At 47.3% G+C, this 18,881-nt stretch overlaps 1 protein-coding gene across 2 annotated transcripts; it reads left to right on the top strand.

Moving 5' to 3' along the window:
• Positions 1-7,015: 7,015 nt before the first annotated feature.
• Positions 7,016-17,716, top strand: SPTSSB (serine palmitoyltransferase small subunit B). Of its 2 annotated transcripts, none has more exons than XM_064665776.1 (2): positions 7,016-7,261; positions 16,299-17,716. In XM_064665776.1, the coding sequence occupies exon 2, from the start codon at positions 16,327-16,329 to the stop codon at positions 16,567-16,569; it is 243 nt and encodes an 80-aa protein (XP_064521846.1). In that variant the 5' UTR covers positions 7,016-7,261; positions 16,299-16,326; the 3' UTR covers positions 16,570-17,716. The 2 variants fall into 2 exon arrangements, with proteins under 2 accessions (XP_064521846.1, XP_064521845.1); XM_064665775.1 differs by lacking the exon at positions 7,016-7,261 and adding an exon at positions 7,374-7,715.
• Positions 17,717-18,881: the final 1,165 nt, after the last annotated feature.

Below are 18,881 nucleotides of genomic sequence, written 5' to 3'. Positions count from 1 at the left end.
GATATCAAGGGGAAAATGAGATGGGAAAAACCCTGCATCAGTCTGTGCCAGTGATCCCACAAACCTTCCACCATATGTTGCTTCAAATTCCCTAAATCTGCAGGATGGCAGCACAGTTGCACCTAAATAGAGACTTATTGCCCTTTAAAGTGTAATGGCCAGAAAGATCCAAAAGCTCCCATTCCCCAAAAATACCCATTTAGGGAGTTATTTAAGGACTGCAAGAACTTCACGGTGCCCATTCCATTCCATGGAGTCAGTCATTTTGGGAGCCCCTAAATGCACATTTCAAACACCAGGATCATGTAGAGATTTATGGGAGAGAGCAGAATTCCAGCACGTGAGTTGTGGGCTGAATTCCCACACTGGGGCTGGTTTTTGAAGCCTTTTTGGAGCGTAAAACATATTCCCTGGGGTGTCACCCCGGGAATGGAGCACGGCCCCACTCCAAGACCTGTTCCAGGAGCTCCTTTGTCAGGACCTGCAGGTGCCTCTGCCCCGGGCTAAGAAACACCTCCTTTGTGCTCCTCTGGAAACTCGACAGAGCCAAAGGTAAAAAGTGATAAAATTACCTGGCTCCCCTTTTTCACCCCGGTCTCCCTTTGTGTGCCAGGGCAGGGATGTCACGGAGACCCAGCTTTGCTGGGAATGCTGTTTGCCTTGTGTGTTTGGGAAACAAAAGATCCTCAATAGCTCTGCCTTTGCTCATAGCCGGGGCTGGGATTGTTTCCCTCCTTGTCTCCAGTACCAACTCTCAGGGAAGGCTTTGCACAAAGAAATAACTGTGTTTCTGACTTCTGAGTCGGATCGTGCCCTTGCCGGCGCTGAGATGTAAATGTAGGAACAGCACGGACTGAAATTCTGGGATACTGAACTCAGAGATGGACTCAGAGCTTTCCCAGTCCTCAGTTACACTATTAAGCTTTTAATTATTGCAGGTTTTAAACAAATCCATGCCCCAGCTGCACCTGCCCAAGAGGTGGCAACGCCTCATGTCAGGCACAGCCTGGCCAAGGCAAAGTCCTCTCTGTCAGCAAAGACTTTAATTGGGAACTCATTTCTCCACATTAACCACTGAAATCATTATTTTAACACTGGGAAATCCATTCTCCAGATGTTAATAAGCATCTTATGAGCCAAAGGACTTAGAGATCTCCAAAGCAGCAGATTTAACTCACAGAGAATCTTGTCTTGCCCCACGGTGTGGACACAGGTGGCACAGACTCCTTTGCAGGGGATTTGACATCAGGAGTTGTTGCAACACGCCTTGGAAACAAGGAAATGGAAATATCTAATTCCCTTTAACCCAAATTCTTCTCAGCTCTGACAAATACACACTTTGTAATAAAGTAAAGTTACAGCACAGGTCACACAGTACCTTAAAATCATGGCAGGAAGGAAAAAATCTGGGAACACAATTATGTGTGTGTGTGCTGGACTCAAAATGCTGGGCAGTTTATAGTATTTACAGAATTAAAAAGCAAAGGATAGGGAGAGAATATTTATTTTTGACATACAAACTACCTGCAAGGGGCTTTGGATCAACACTAAAGTCAGGAGAAAAATTCCCACTGATTTCTTTGGAATATGCCTAATATTCTCCACCTCCTCTGCACTTCACCCAGAAGCAGAGGCAGCAAAATATCTCTGAAAGAATAAACAGGGGAATGGATAATAATAATAAAAAATTATAATTATAAATAAATTTTAAATAAAAATACAAATACATTGTATTTTTTAGACCTTCTGATTGGAATCACAGAATATCTTGAGTTGGAAGGGACCCACAAAAATCAAAGTCCAACTCCTGGCTCTGCACTGGTCAGTCCCAAAAATCCCACCAAGAATCACACCAAGATTAGAGAAGGAGCAAAGTTACTCCCTTTTCATCTCTTATTTCTCCCTTGAAAAGGGACGAAGAGCAAAATGTGCTTCAGTGGGACGGATTTCTGAGGCTCAGCACAAGAGGGCACTCCAGGAGCTGCCAACAGCCCTGCCAGGGATGGCTTTACAGCCAAAGCACAGCCATAAAATCCCAGAATATCCTGATTTGGAAGGGACCCACAAGGATTATCCAGTCCAGCTCCTGGCCCTGCAGAGGGGAACGCCAAGAATTCCACTCTGTGCCTGAGAGCCTTGTCCAAACATCCCAGTCCTAAGCCCTAATCATCCCCTCCCACATCATGCCCTGCATCCTGATCAATCCAGGGCAAGCACAACAGGATAACACAATCATTTTCCCAGGATAACTTATGAACAGCCTCCATAAGGGAATTTTCTCAACACTGTGTGCATGTGATGAATAAATAAAACATGAAAAATCAGGTGTTTGTGAGACCTACACTGTTCAAACTTGTTTCCATTGAGAGCAGTAACAAACACTGAACCCATATGGTCAACTTATATAAGGAAAAACAAAACAGAAACCCCCAATACTGGTAAGAACTGGTCATTTTAAGAAAATTTCCCATGGCAAACTGGTATTAGAATGAGTGGGATTGATGACAAAGGGCTTTCTCCAGGTGAAAAACTTCTCCAGCAACTCCAAACTGCTGTTCAACGGGTTGTTTCTTCCAGACCATCCCAGAACAAGGCTGGTTTCTGCACAGGGAAACTTTAAACTCCCAAAGCACCTTCTTTTTTTGTTCTAAAACACTTTGGGATAGGTTAGAGGAGCAAAGCAGGTGCTCCCTGTCACAGCCATGGGGTGGGGATTTACCCCAGTGAGGGTGTGAGTGTGGACATGTTCAGATCTCCAGCTCAACAACAAGATTCCAGTCCTAACAGGAGGTCCCACACTTGCTTCTACAGAGCAATAAAGTGGATGTAGCAATTTAATATTGGCCAGGGAGCTGAGAGAGATGTGAAGATGTGACTCAAGCAGGATTGTAGATCCTGCCCAGCCCTTGTTCTTAAAGCTAATTAATCCTTTTCCTTCTAATTACTCGTTCCCGATGCCAGAATGCCACCCAGCTCCTCCTCTAGCTGGGGACTGGCAGAGTTACCCCAGAACACCAGTTAAGGCTGAGATTCGTGAGGACAAGGCTGCTTATAAATAATTACAAATTCACTACATGATATAGATATAAATATAGATATAGATAGATATATAGATATAGATATAGATTCACATATAGATACAGATATAGATATAGATGTAGATATAGGTATAGATGTATATAAGCAGTTTCCTGTGCAACAGAATTTCTCAGACTGGAGAAACTGAACAAAATTCCGAAAGAAATCACACCAGAAGACAGGATGAGCCCTGGCCACCAGTGTCCCACCCAGCCTTTCCTGCCTTACAGGTACCTTTGAAGGGACTCTAATCCCCAAAACAGTAACTCCGGAGAGGTGTGGTGTCATCATTTGGAGAGATAATCACCCTTAAACGGTTGTCACACACCCTCAGAGAGGTGATTGTTTTATCTGCCCTGTCATTAGATAAAAGGTTGTCCTCTAATTTGGCAGGCTGAATGAGAAGTGTAACACCAAATTAGTTAGGAGCACAATTAACAACACAATAAGGGGAGGTTTAGCCCCGGCATCACCTCTGCCCAGCATCCCAGCCTTTTACAGGAATATTCTGCAAACTCAGACAAATTCCATGCTTACTCTGGGAGTTTCCTTTCCATTCATCAAGGCAGCCTGACTAGGTAGACAAGATCTGAAGATTACATCCAGATATTGAAAAATGAAAAATGAAAAATGAAAAAAATGAAAAGAGTTTTCTGCCTGTTGTTCTGCTGGGTTTGAAGGAACATCCTTGGGTCAGCTCAGGTTGTAGGTTTTGGAGATTAGGGAGAAATCTTTCCCTGGGAGGGTGGGGAGGCCCTGGCACAGGTTGCCCAGAGAAGCTGTGGCTGCCCCTGGATCCCTGGAAGTGTCCAAGGCCAGGTTGGAGCAACCTGGGCTAGTGGAAGGTGTCCCTGCCCATGGCAGGGGGCAGAACAAGATGATCTTTAAGGTCCTTCCAACTCAAATCATTCAGTGATTCCATGATTTGAGGTAACCAGGCCTTCAGAGGACCTTGCAGTTATTTTCCTCCGGCTGTCAAAGTCCAAATAAACTTACCCAAAATGAGACCACATGAAAAAAAGTGAAAAGTGAAGTTTCAGATCTCCCACCTGCAACAGACAGGTGCAGACCAGGAAAAGGAGTTACTAAAAGCACCATTGTGGCACCTTGACATGACTTAGTCAATATTTGACATCCAAAGCCACCCAGGGTCCAACCCAGCCCCTGGTGATCCGGGCTGGAAGAACCCTGCCTGTTGGCAAGTGTTTCTGCAGCGGGGTGTGACAGAGCCTAAAGGCTCACCAAATATTACAAATTACAGTTTTGACTTCAGGAATGCTCTGACAGCCTTTATGGCAGGTGTGGGATTTTATTCCTGTCTCAAGGGATGAGCTGGATGTTTCCTGCAGGAGCAAAAGCCAAGGGCTTCAATCCCCAGTAATAATTAACACAAATCCCCAGTGGCCAAACAAGGAAGGGAGCAGATCTTCCAGAGCTGCAGCCCCTGGGGAGACAAGGAAACAAACTCCTTTCTTTTTATCTACTTTATTGAGGTAACAGCTCTGGTCTGATTTTTACCATGACAAGCATTTTTAGAGAAGGCTGAGTTTCCAGAAGGTTTGGAGCAGGAGGCTGGTAACCCCAAGGAAGTTCACAACTAGACCTAGCTTAGGGGTTACACTCATCTTTTAAGGTATAGGCCTGATTTTAAGGCACTGGGAGGATTTTTGGCTCCTTTTCTCAGGGCAGAAGGAGCTCCATGAGCCATCCTGCAGCTGGTAAATGCAAGGGTTAGATGTGTTTTTAAATGTATTTATGAGACCACACAAAGCCTCTCCTTTACAAACCCCGTCTGCTCCAGCTGGTCTAATAGAACAGTTAATTCTTCATTTCCTTTTTTTTGTTCCCCTTTCATTGCTTTGCTTTTCATTTCTTCCATGGGCAAGCAGCGAGGCTTCTCCTGAGTCAGGCAGGAACCTGGCAGGAGCAAGAGGCTCAGGGGGGAAACAGTGGGTGAAGAGAAAGAGCCTTCCCTGTCTCAGCAGCAATGGATGATAAATCAAACCCAGCCTCCTTTAGATTAAACCCTGTCCTACTTCTCATAAAAGAGTTAGTAATCCTGAATTCAGTCAGTTCTGACTTGGTGAAGTTCTTCCCTCTGGGAACACTTGGTAGGGCACCTGCAGCCCTGTCTGGTCTCAAGGCAAACAACGTTTGATTATCAGCAAATCTGTAATTCATTGTAAGGCAAATCCTCCTCCTTTTGATAAGACACTGTGTGTGTCTAAAGGCAAGAGTGAAACGTTTATAGACACACTGAACCTGCCTCTAAACCAACTGGCAAGGGCAGCAGATGGGTGAAAGGGCAGAGCACAAGTGTAATGGGAGCTGGGGGGGCTCAGCCTGGAGCAAAGGAGGCTCAGGGGGGACCTTCTGGCTCTGCAACCCCCTGACAGGAGGGGGGAGCCGGGGGGGTCGGGCTCTGCTGCCAGGGAACAAGGGACAGGAGGAGAGGGAACGGCCTCAGGCTGTGCCAGGGGAGGCTCAGGTTGGATATTGGGAAAATATCTTTATAGAAAGGGCTGTCCAGCCCTGGCACAGCTGCCCAGGGCAGGGGGGGAGTTCCCATCCCTGCAGGGATTTAAAAGCCCTGTGGATGTGGCACTTGGGGACATGGGTCAGTGGTGGCCTTGGCAGTGCTGGGTTAGTGGTTGAACTTGATGATCTTGGAGGGCTTTTCCAATCTAAACAATTCTGTTTCAATGACTCTGTGACCATCAGCAGGAAGACTGAAACAAGACAGTAACAGACCATAGGGATGATAATGAGAGTGTGGGACAGTTATTTGTAAACACCTCTTCAAAAATCACCCCAAGCAGTCCCTTAAAATACCTAGAGCTAAAGTTGTTGTGTGGAGCAGGTGCCCTGATAACCCAGAGTGCTTTTGCAAGCTAGGAAGGGACACAGCTATTTGAAAGCTTAAAACAAAGCCTGTGCATAAGCATTTTTTAAGATCAAAGACTCAGCAAGCATCAGTTCCACGGTCAACATCCATGAAAAGAGCAGAAGAAGGCTCTGTTCTCACTGCACCAGCTGGGAAGGGAAACATCACATCCTGATCACCCCCTTGTTGCCTGTGCAGCTCTGTTTGTGCAGTGCCTTTTAAAGGTATTAACTGAGGAAAGAGCATTTTTAAAGCATCATTAAAAATGTGTTCAAATATTAAAAGAACAGCTTTAATACCAGCAGTTACACCTGGCCCTTTGAAACAGTTTGCATTCCTTTATGGCTTTTTTGTGGTTAGAATTCATCACTGGGTGCCAGAACAAGGACACGGTGGCCCCACTGTGAGGGAGGTGACACCAAGTCCCACTGGGGTGACTTTGTTTAGTGAATGAGATTGTACCTGGAATTCACCCAGAATCACAGAATATGCTGAGTTGGAAGGGACCTACAAGTATCATTGAGTCCAACCCCATGGGAAAACTGAATAAAGTGCTTGTTGCTTTTATTTCTCACTTATACTGCAAATTTAAGTTCCTAAGTAGCTGTTTGGTAGTGAGCAGGACATCAAATCCTGCTTTTTTATCTCTGGGACAGAATAAACTACAGAAAACCGAGCCTCATGGTTATCATCATTCATTGCACAGGATTTCAGATAAAGTCCTGTAAGTACTTGCCCATCCACATCTCTCTTTTCTGGAAGCGCCTGATAAACGGTGCTATCACACACACACACACACACCCGTTTCTCTCTCTCCACGCCCGGTGTCTCCCAGCCGTGCCGCAGCACCTCGCTCAGGTCCTTCCCACCCATCCCTTTGGAGCCGGGATGCTCCCAGTCACCTGCGGCCCCCGGGCAGCCCTTCGCACCCCCGCTATGCCGCAAACTACACTAAAAACAGATATATTCCAGGGTCCGGGCGCGATGTGAAGGGCTCTCGGTGCCCGCAGGTCTGCGCGGGGCAGCTTTGGCGCAGCCGGTGCGCGCTCCCTGCGCTCCCCGCATCCCGCCTGACGCCGGCGCTTGGAAAAGCCGCCGGCTCCAAGGGAAACACCGCGCTCCAGGGAAACAGCAGGCGTGCCGGAGGTGCCAGCCGGCTCCATCCCACGGCATTCCCCAGGCCCGGCCCCGCTCCTCCCACCCCCCGAACGCCGCAAGCCCCAGCGCAGCGGCTGCGGCAGCGGGCGGGGCGGGAGCGGCCCCGGGGCCGCGGCCGAGAGGAGCCGAGCGGGGCGGCAGGTAGGGAGGGAAAGAGGGAGGGATGGAGCTGAGGAGGGAGGGAGGGAGGGAGAGAGGGAGGGGGAGAGGGGGGTATTTAAACAGCGCCGGGCTGGGGAGCCGCGGTGCGCGGCGCGGAGGTGAGCGCGGCGCGGGGCCGCCGAGCGCCCGCATCCCGGAGCGCCCGCATCCCGGAGCGCCCGCATCCCGGAGCGCCGGTGTTCCCGCAGCCCGCTGTCCCCCAGCCCGCTGTCCCCGCACCAGGAGCCCCGCACGGCCCGGTGTCCTCGCTCAGCCCCCGCTCAGCCGCGCTCGCCCAAGGGCATCGCGGCAGAGGCGCGCCCCGGAGCATCCCCGCGCCCCGGAGCATCCCCGCACCCCGGAGCATCCCCGCACCCCGGAGCATCCCCGCGCCCCGGAGTATTCCCGCACCCCGGGGCCGGTGACCTTGGCCCGGAGGGTCTCCAGAGGCTCGGTAAGGAGCGCGGGGGAAAGGCCCCGGAGCAGCGGTGAAGCCTCAGGGGGTTTGCTCTGCTGTGCTGCCTTCAAGGTGGTGGTGGCGTTAGGGACTGACCTACAGCCTTCAGCAAGGTCCCCCTGGGCTTAAAATGTTCCCTTGGAACGAGAGGAGCTTCGAGGTCCCTTGGAGCCCAAACCATCCTGTGGTTCTGTGACTCGTTGCTGCAGTCGGGGGTTTCCAGGTGTTGTGGCTGGTGCAGCTGTTGGAGGATGGTTTGCCTTGGCAGGGGGTTACTGCAAACCAAACACCCAGAAACACAGAGGTGGAAACAGGGGATGGAGGAGGGAAGGTGACTGTTCTGCTCAGAAATACTGCTTGCAGGTTTTTTTGCTCTTTGGTTTTCTTAGGGTTGCTGGTGGCTCCCAGTAATCCTTCAGGGGGAAGCAGGTGCCAGATCCACCTCCCTGTTGGAGCTGGGATAGCAGGGAAGAGAATCCCTGCAATAAAGGGTCTGCTTAGTCAGCACAAGGTACTTTGTGGACTGTGGATTTTGATGCTTTAGGAATTGAGACACTTCTTTATCTTTTTCTCACAGATATCATGAGTATGGTACAAATAACTATGTTTTGAGAGCAATTCCACGAGTCCTTGGAGTGATTTCTAGATGGTGCAGGTCTGGTGGGGGAAAACAGGGAAGCTTTACATGAAGCCTGTACATTTTTCCAGCTGGAATGGGAGATGTGGGGAAACAGCATCTGGGGAGCAGCTCAGGGCCACGGGAATGCTTGTTCCATGTTCCCTGTGTCCCAACAGCATCCAGGACATGTGGTGCAGTGCACAGCACCAGAACACAGTGCTCCAGCTGGCTGATAACCATCCCTGGCTCTGCTCTGGGTCCTGCCAAGCCAGGTTTTATCAAGCTTTTCCTTTGTGCTGTGTCTGTACCTCAAGCCTGGCCTTGCTGCTGGTGTAGAGCCAAGTGAACATTCCCAAAAACAGCACCCTGGGAGCAGAGGAGCCCAGGGAGTTGGGATGGGACACAATGCTTGGCTGTGTCCACTCAGAGGGGACCCCACTCGTTGCTTTTCAGGGCTCAGCACCACGGGGTGCTGCAGCTTTGAAGAGCCTTGTCTTGCCCTGCTGTGTGACTGGAGGGTTCCTTGTGTCTCCCCTCCAAAAATTAAGGGTGGCTTTGCTTTCGCCTCATTTTAGGGATATTCTGTATCAACAGCTTTCTGTGGTCAGACCTGTTTGCTCACAGGGATGAAGTGGCCTGTGAGGGAAATCATTCCTTCCTACACCTATGGGGTTAAATCAGTTTCTGTGAAAAATGTGAGTCTCCCTTTTTCCTTCTTATCTGTTGCAGGGATCTCACTTCATTTTTTCTTTTCCCCTTTCGGGCTGCTGTGGTGCAACTCTCCTTCCCTGCATTAGATCTCCAAGGAGATGCACTTGCACAAGAGTTTGGTCCCTGTTTCCCACTAATACCTGTCATTACTCTGACAATACTCACCTTCTCGTATTACACATAACCCAAGAGCAGCTGTTATTTTCAGCTGCTTCAGAAATGACTCAGAGCAAAGCAAAGAAGTCTGAATAAAATAAGAACTGCAATCGGAAGTAAATCTTTTTTTAGACCCCAAACACCTCAGCTATTTTGTCTGGAGAGTGACGTGTTTACACAGCCTTCTGAACCTGAAGACCTTTAAAGTCCTTTTGAAGGATGTAGATGATGTCCCAAATCTCACAAGTCTTGCAGGAACTAAGGTTTGTCACCAAGAGCAAAGGCAAAACCTCACCAAACCCTCTCTAAGATATTCCTGCAACAGTTCTTTGAGAAGTCTCAATTTTTGAGTATTTGCAATTTAAACCTGGTGCTGGTATCTTGTTACAAATTTGAGGGGCTTTTTTGGGAATCAGTTTAGTTCAAAACCATGTCTGTCCTAAACTGTGCTTACCCTGAAAATACAGGGAAAGCTTTTCCTGGGATTTCAAGTTGCCAGTTCACCTCTCTGCCCTGGCAGAGCTGCTCACCAGTTCTGCTCCAGGGTTCAAGTCCTGTCACAGGGGGAGGACTTGGAGCCCAAAACATGCTCAGCCCAGAGGAAGCTGGAAAGGAAGGGATTTGTGCATAGATTTAAGGAGCAGATAGTTATGTAAGGAAATGACTGAGGAAACTTCAGAGGAGGGACGAACAGAAAAATTGTTGAAAAATTAATTTGGCCTTGGAAGAAAATGGGACAGAGCTGCTCCAAGGATGTTGTTGTTGCAGAGAAGCTGCATCTCCTCCTTCCTCTGCCTGAGTAGAGACAGGAGAGTGGACTGATAAATCAGCCAAGCTGCAAAGTTAGGGGGAGTTGATTTATTCAGCAATGTGGCTTTGCTAGGAGCAGCCTACAGCTTGCAGGGGTAGGTAAGGCATGAAATCAGTCTAAACTTTAACTGCTTTCAACCTCTGTTCTGTTATTGAATGGTTGGGAGCCTCTCTCCAAATGAAGTCCCTGTGGGTGCTGCTTTCCCCAGGGTCAACAGTTTGTATATCACATTTAAAATTACTTCCCACATCACTGTGGGCCATGTGTCCCCCATCTGTGTGCTCAGCTCAACTGAAGGAGCAAATTTGCCATTTCAACAAAAAAAATAGTTAGGTGTTTGCCTTCCACTGTTTATTGTTAAATACTTCCACCCAGGCTGACAAGAATCCACGTGTTCCAGGTAGGGATGGAGCTGAATTATAGCACCAAACCACTCTTGGGGAGCCCAGAAGAGCTGCTGGAGGAGCATGGACGTGGCAGCACACGAGGGGGAGGTTTGGGGTCAGAGCTGGACATGAGGAAGTTGGGCCAGACTTTGTGCAGGAGTGGCTTTACCACTCCATGAGGGTTTTGCTGCCTTGTTTGGAGTCACCAGAGGTAAAAGGAAGTCTTCCCGAAGAGCAAAAGGTCTTGTGTGCATTATGTAACATATAAAAGAACCCAAACAGCACCTCTGTGCTCCCACTGAGGGCAGCAGGAAGGAGGGCTCGTATTTAAAGATCAGGAAGATGCTGGAGTTCCTTCTCCTGAGCAAGGGAAAGCAGAAACGGGGCCAAAAATGCTTTTCTGTCTCACCCTTCCCACTTTTTAAGCATTTTTCCCACTCCTGGAAGAACTTCTTTCGTCCAGAAAACCCCACAGGAGCAGTCAAACCATGTTCACCCACATGCAGAATGTCTGAGTCACATAGAGCAATAAAACTTGACCAGCTCAGAGCTTTATCCTGCTGTTGGACGGGACACAAGCAGGAGCTCACACATTTCCTGGAGCACAGGAGCTGGCAGGAATGCAGGGCCCAGTGTGCTGAGGTGCTGATTCAGGAGGATGAAAGCTGAGGGAAAGGAACCAGAGATTGCCTCAGTGCTGCTCTGCACTGCAGAATTACAGGTGGGGTGTAAATCAATTGTAATTATTTATTACAGTCTGGATGTCGAGGCATTTTTAACGGGGCCTCCTTTGGGATTGTTGCTGCTGTTCTCACTCACATCCTCTGCCTGGTGTTTCCTCCCTGTGAAAACAAGCTCGAGGGGACATTTAAAGATCCATGTGGAAGCACTGCAGTAACCTGAGGGGTTTCTGCTTCTCAGGAGGGAACAGGCAGCTTTCTGGGCTGAGCTGAGGAATTGGAGCTGCAGGGATGCAACAGAGGAACAGGCTGAGGGTGTCCCTGGGATTCCCTGCACTAGCTGCTGCCTCAGCGAAATTTCTTCCCCACTGCTGGTCCACAGGACCTGAATTTCATTCCTTATGCTCTCTGCTTGGTGCTCACTGAATAAAACATTAAAGGCAACGAAGGATGGAGTGGGAATGGGAATCCCTTTATGGTTCTGTTTGCACTTGGAGATGTCTGTCTGCACAAATTTGGAGATGTCTGCCTGCACAAAATCAGTGGGCTCAGCCCAGGATCACATTGGCTTGTCCCCCCTAAGAGGGACAAGATTGGTGCCTTGGATAAGTCAGGATATTCTGAGTTACAGCAGAACAAACCCATTTAACACAATAAAACGACAAAGAACAGCTAAATAACCTGCAGAAAGGATCTCTACTTCAATCCCCAAGGGGGTGACTACCCATTCCTCTTCTAATAGCTGCAATTATTTATATAGCAGACAACTTAAAAACAATTATTGCACTTTGCCTCGTTGCACCTGCCCACATGTGGGTGCTCAGGGGGTGGTTGGACTGGGAACCCCCTCAGGGGCTCGTGGCAGGATTTTATTTAAGCTTCAGCAGGAGAGGAATCCCTCAGGATGCTGCAAAACCCACCCACTCTTGCTTCTGTGCTATCACAGCAGTTATTTAGCAAATGGCTAATTTCTAGCCAATTAAATATTTGCATTTTGGGGGTGGATTGATTGATTGCTTGTTTTTCTTCTCTCCTTGTCCCTACTTTACATTCAAAGCACCAGAGGCACCCTGTGAACGGGGCCACCTCCACTCCCAGGGTTTGTTTTTCCCCCTCCCAGATAAACTTAGACATGAATATATCTTGGAAAGCCTTTTTCTCTGTATTGTAACTCAACCAACCCCTCCTGCTGAAGGTGTCCAGTGTTTCTCAAGCATTCTTTGGAAACCAGTCTATCCCAGTTCCCCTCCAAGAATGTTTCTTCCCACAGGAATTTCCCACCAGGTGCTGTCCGGCCATGGGTCAGAGTTGTGGACTTATACCACGACCAAAATTCCCCAAATCCCAGCTGCTCAAAGCATAAATTCCACATTAAAGTCCCTTACACTGGCATCTTCAGGTTCCAACTCCCAACTAGCTCCAACACCAGGCCACTAATAAAGCAATTTTTGAGATTAGACATGCTCTGAAATGAAACTTGGGGCATTTTGATGATGATTTATCTTTCCAGCTGCCCTAATCAGAGGCATGTATCAACAAGTAAGAAAATCAGGCAGCCACTTAAAACAATAAAAGCTGCTTTACAGGTTTCTCTTCTTGGGTTTGGTTCTTTTTTTTTTTTTTTTTTTTGGGCTTGGAGGTGGAATTGCTGAAAATAACCTGAATGTTGCTTAATAGCTTGAGAAGGTGAATTCTCTTCATTTCACTCATAGCTGGCTGGAACAGTCCCATGGCCTCTAGAAAGGCATTTCCACAATTGTTTAAATCCAAATTTGCAGACAGACAGTGTTAAGTTAAAATGGCATAAGAGCAAATTACCTCCTGCTCTGGAATTCTGGGAACTGAAGAGTGAACAACTCAGGACTCCTTCAACTCAGAGTCACAGTAGTAATATAATAAAACACAGCAATGCTTAAAAATGGAAGTAGAAGGACAAATCCTGCTGAAAATACAGATTTTTTTTTTTTATTAGCCTCAGAAGTTGGTGTGGTGATCTACCATTCCCTTTGATTATCGGTACAAGTAATTTGGGTGGGAAAGCTGCTGGAGGTGTGGAGCTTTGGGCTGTTCCTTGTGCTCCACACTGGGCCCAAATTAATGCAAACAGGGTTCCTTCCCAGAGGTGTCTGTGGCACAGGGCAGCCTGGTCTCTCATTTCCTGAGCAGCTGGTTTAAGGTGCCTTTTTTTTCCTTTCCCTCCTATGTTTTCCTTCATAAATTATGCACCTGGAATGGCATTATCCTGCAACACTCTTTGTGCTGCTGCCCTTCTCTTGCTATCAGAGAAGGTCTCTGGGCAGATGAAATGCAGTGGAGGTGAGTTAGTGGTGAGGACTCTGTCATTCACTGTTTGGCTTTTACTTATCTCAGCCTCTGCCATTCATTAGGAGACCACAAAGCCTCTGCATTAAGACAGTGTGTGTTTTCCCTGGTATTCCAGGAGTGCCTGGGGATGGAGTTATCCCCCCGCACCCTGAACTGGGAGAAGCAGAGAAGCACAGGCTGGACTTTGTGGTGGAGCTGAGTGGAAACACAATCCCCAGGCTGGAGAAACAAAGTGTGACGAGGTCTTTGGTTAAATCAAAAAGGGCTGCTCATCATTTTAATGACTTCATCCTTTATTCATGCCTCCCTCCAAGACAGCAGAGCCTGGAAAGTGATAGTGCTGAGGCTGCAGCCTGGTTGAATATCAGGCAAATCAGCCTAGGGAAGGTTTTTCCTGGCTTTGGCTGCTCCTTAAACCAGCTCTATACAGAGATACACAAGTGTATGTGCACCTCTGGTGCCTCAGAGCCTCAGCCACCCACAGCCAGAGCTCCAGCCTTGCAGCAGGCAGGATTAGCAGGTATTTACCCAAGAAAGGTATGAGTTTAACTAGCACAGGTCTAACCCCAGTGTAAATACCTTAATCCTAGAGAGTATCAGAGGGCCCTTATCGTTCTCCTTCCAATTGCAGAGGAAAGGGCTTAACCTCTTCATTGGAAGATGCTGCTCTTTTTGCACAGGGGCTAAATAGAGACACTTTTGGCTCCCAGGGAGTCACAGTTTGCCAGCTGTGCCATTTTTATTGAAGGCTTTGCAATATTCACAAGGCTTTAAGGTCCCTCTTGAGTTCTGCTTTAAAATAAATTATCTTCCATTCATGCCAGGACAGGGACCAGTGGTGACATTTCTGCCCAGCCTGAACTCTTGCAAGTAAAACTGTTCCCAGCAAAGACAGTTCATTGCTGGATTTAAAATGGGAGTGATCTTTCCCTCCAAAAGCACTGGAGGCAGTTTCTTGGTCTGGGAGATATGGAAAGATGGAAGTGAAGGAAATGAACTGCTTTATGAGAATTGGGGGAATAAAGGATATATTGGGAAGGTACTGATGGTTGGAGAACACAGAAGAAAGGCTGGTGGGAAGGAAAGTGTGTTTGTTGGGGGATGATGGGGCAAGTACAGAAAGGTTGCTGCATAAAAATCTGGACAGAAACCTGAGAGATGGGAGGAGAAAATGGGGAGAAGTGCCTGCACATGGATGAGGAGGGGGAATAAACACAGTCAGGTTCTCAACAACAGCTTGGACAGGCATTTGGAGTATCCATCAGTCAGACAGCCAGGCTTAAGGTCAGCCTGTGGTTGTTGTCTTCCCAGAGAAAAAGGAAAACCCCCAAATCTACCTTGCAGCACCTCCAGACAGTGAGGTGTGAGAGTACCAGTGATCCAGGGGAAGAAAGATGGAGAAACACAATCCAGGGTGTGTTCACTTGGCTGGGCACCCACCAGCCAAAGATTTACACACCAGCAACCAAAATAAAGCTGTTAGAAAACAAACCAGGCATCCTTTGTAGGGTACCTTGTCTTCCCTTTGGTAAATACCCACAAACCACCAGAATATTGTGGACAGCAGCAAACCACTGAGTGCTGTCATATTTTTTGGCCTGTATCACTGGCCTCTCATTATTTTAATCACAGGCTGCAAATTTTTCCCTGCTACCTTGGTATTTGTGGCTTTGAGGGACGGGAAATTTCTGGTGCCCAAAACTCGCTACGAACACAAGGCCTGAGGGATGTGATGTGCCCAAGTCTCTCTGTTCCTGGCATTTCAGGCAACAGAAGTGTAGGTAAAAAAATGATACATTGGAAGATTTTCCAGCAGGAAAATCTGCTGTATTCCCTGGGAGCTGACCTGGTATGTCCTTAAACTCAACCCCCAAAATTAAGACGGCCCTCTGGGAAGCCTCATACAGTTGCTTGTCATTCTATTTTCTTGAAATACATGTTTTAAGCCTGCATTTAAAGGTTATTTAAAATGCCAAAAAACAATTTTAACAATAAGCAATGGAAGGCAAACCCCATTTCCTAGTTAATACTTGCTCAACCATTCCTCTTTCCACATGGAGCTGGGAACAATGAATGCAGAAAGGTATCACCTGAGAGGAAAACCTTTCCTAGACTTGTAACTTCTATTAAATACATTTAATCTGAAATGTGTCTTATTTCTTTGGAGTGAGCTGGAAAAATTTCTTCTGCAATTTGAGGTTACTTTTTTTCCCCTCCCTTTCATAGCTTGTCTTTTTTTTTTTTATTCCCAACAATTGCAGAAACAATAAAAAATATCACCAGAAGGAAGCAGAGGGGGTTTTAGAGCAGTTTTTTAATCTCATCTTTATCCCAGGGCATATCTGTCTGCCATCCACATTTATGGAAACTGACCCAAAGCCTTCCCTTTTAAATGCCTATTTCCCTGATTTCCATGTGATCCCTGTGCCTTTGTGGGATCATGTGGCTTTAATTCCTAGAACAGAACGGACAGAAAAATACACTCACAGTCGGAATGTGGGAATTCATAGAATCACAGGATGGGTTGGGATGGAAGGGACCTTAAAGCTCATCCAGTCCCACCCCTGCCATGGGCAGGGACACCTTCCACTAGCCCAGGTTGCTCCAAGCCACATCCAACCCGGCCTGGAACAGTTCCAGGGCTGGGGCAGCCACAGCTTCCCTGGGAATTGAGATTGTCCAAGTGATAGAGCTTTGATAAATTCAAGAAGCAGCTGCAGAGCTCAACACTGTTCCCTGTGCTGCTGATGGCACTGATGTGTTACCTCTGCTTGAAATTCACTTTATACAACGCTCACATGTGATATCAAACTCGAAATGATGGTCACCACATCCTGGTTCAGTGCCAGGCCTCTCCAGTGCAGTTTAATCCGGAGTTCCCTGTCGTTCCAGGTCGTCTCCCAACCCCCAGGAGCTGAGGATGGATGTGAAGCGGGTGAAGGACTATATCTACTGGTTGTACTACCAGTACCTGCTGGTGACCTGCAGCTACGTGCTGGAGCCCTGGGAGCAGTCCATGTTCCACACCATCACGGTGACCGTGGTGGCCATGGTGGTGTACACGGCCTACGTCTTCGTGCCCATCCACGTCCGCCTGGCCCTCGAGTTCTTCTCCCAGATTTTCGGGGCCCAGCCCGACGGCGCCGTGTCCGTGGTGAACTGAACCCGCCCCGGCAGCTCGTGTGGAATGTTGTGTGTTTGTTCCACAGCACTCTGGCCCGTAGGAAAACACCGTTTGCTCTCACGACACACGGCTTTGCTTCATTCCCGGAGCTGGGGAGCGGAGGGAGGCTCTGAGGTCCTGCCTGCACAGCCCCTCTGAAACCAGCCCAGGCAGCACATCACCTGCAATGCCACATTTGCCTGATTTCAGCCACTTTCAGCAGCCTAATTTAATCACTCTGGCATGTGCAAAACAGCAGAGACTGCGATGGCTGAGGGCTGCAACACTCATCATACACGAAGTTCACAGTGCAGGGGAAAAACCCCCCCATGGCTTCTCTGCCCAGGCTACAGAATATAAAGAAATGAGTATATCCAGCATGATTTGAGTCCTAACACCTGGCTGGTCATTGACTTCTAGTTTTTAACGGATGGGAGAGGAAATTGGAAGAGAAAGCAACAGGAGGATGAACTTTAATCCAACTTTTTTGCATCTAAGTTGTTCAGATGGTCTAAAAGAGATTATTATTTTTTTTAATACTGTGTGTAATCTTGCAGTTTAGTGAAGATGACAGAAAGAAGCAAACTCAGCTCTATTTCAGTGCCCTCCTGCCTTATTTGATAAAACCCAAGCCCTTTTCTTTCTGCTCCCACTCACCAAGGCAGCAAAGTGCATGTCAGGACCAGGGGAAGATGATCGAGGAATCAGCGTGGAAGTAATATTTTAATACCTGCAGGGAAGTCTGAGGGCTTAAAGAGATCTCCTTTCTAAAGAAGAAATTAGATTTATAATCATTGCCCGTGGGGAGTTTCTGGAACAATGAAAGGTTGTTTGGTTTTCACACTACACCTCAATCACATGTAAATCCCAAATCATAAATTACAGCTGCACATCTCTAACAGCTGATGCTGCTGTTCTCAGAAGGGAGAGGTGCAAAATGTAAATAGCTTTCAAATGATGATTGCACAGTTATAGGATATAAAAAAAACCCCTCTTAACTTCTTTATTAAGCTGCAGTGGGGTCCTGCACCTTAAAAGCACAAATCTGTTTGGAAACGAAGACATGTTGTGAAGGTTGACCATATCTGAACATGTGTATGCGGGTTTTTTTCAGATAAAAATTAAATTTTATTCTTCTGAAATGACATTCTGGTGCTCATGACTCAGCTCTTCTGTGTTTTCTCTTCATTCATAAATAGTCTGGATGCGTGTGGGCCGGGCTGGCACTGTGGCAGACAGATTATTTTGGAATAAATGTTCTGGGATGAGGTTTGAGAGCTTCCTAAATGGATCCATGGGGGGATTGCCATGTTCATCCTCACTGGATCCAAGCCCTCTCCTGTCTCTGGGGGGAAAAAAAACCACTAATCTGCTTCAAATTAAGGCAACAAATACCTGTGTGTGCTGGTGGCACAACTGGGTGGTTTGGGCTCAAATGGGAGCCAAAATCTCAGTTGTCCTGGCAGTTTAATCCCAGTTGTTATCCTGCAAATCCGGGGTGCCAAGCTGTAATCACACTTCCAGTTATCCCACAGCATAGGAGGAGACAAAAAATGGCAATACCTGTGACATTTTCTATGGAAGCAGCCCATAAAATAGACTTAAAATAGACTCAAATAGACCAAAAAGTTACAAGCCAAATGTCAGAGGTGAAAAAATAAAAATATTTACCCAGCAAGTTGGTGCTTGAACCAAAAACCTGTGCCAAATTTTATTTTCAATTCTGTTTGTTAACTAGATGATATGATGATGTAAATGCCTTGGCATCTCCTCATCAATCCTGTTTCCAGTAACATCTCATTTTTTAATTTCTGAAAAAGGGGATTTCTTCCCCATGTCATCAAACCCAACTGATCTGCTTTTTGGAGGACAAGGAAAAACACTTTTTCATAGTTTTGCAAAGGCTGGGTCTCCTGTCTCCAAGGCACACACCCCGATGCAAGATTGCTATTTAAACATTTAACTGAGAGCAAGCAGAACAAGGAAGTTCCTTTGCTCAGGAAGAGGGATTTCCATTGCCATCCCATGGGATTCATGGAAAGCACTTTTCTTCCTTAGTGGGCCTGTTATCTTTGTCTGGCTTTGCAGAAGGTGCAGGAAGATGGAGGAAAAACAGCAGCAGTTGCTTTTTGGGAGGGTTCCTGCAGCCTTACTCCAGTGAAAATTCCTTTTTTTTTGAGTGAGTTCTTCAGCTTCACTAAATTTCAAAGGTTTGGGGTGAGAGGAAGGAAAGAAACAGCTGAAAATAACCTCTGCTAAAAAGCCTTTTGAGATTTTCCCAACCCTTTGCACTTCTCCTTGCTGCTGGAAAA

The sequence above is a fragment of the Pseudopipra pipra genome, chromosome 10 (genome assembly GCF_036250125.1).
Source record: "Pseudopipra pipra isolate bDixPip1 chromosome 10, bDixPip1.hap1, whole genome shotgun sequence".
NCBI classification, from domain to species: domain Eukaryota; kingdom Metazoa; phylum Chordata; class Aves; order Passeriformes; family Pipridae; genus Pseudopipra; species Pseudopipra pipra.
The sequence above is the reverse complement of the archived record's forward strand: the minus strand, read 5'-3'. Positions and strand labels throughout refer to the sequence as shown.

Excerpts from the sequence above, each read along its gene's own strand:
- SPTSSB (XM_064665776.1), top strand. The coding sequence starts at position 16,327 with ATGGATGTGAAGCGGGTGAAGGACTATATCTACTGGTTGTACTACCAG.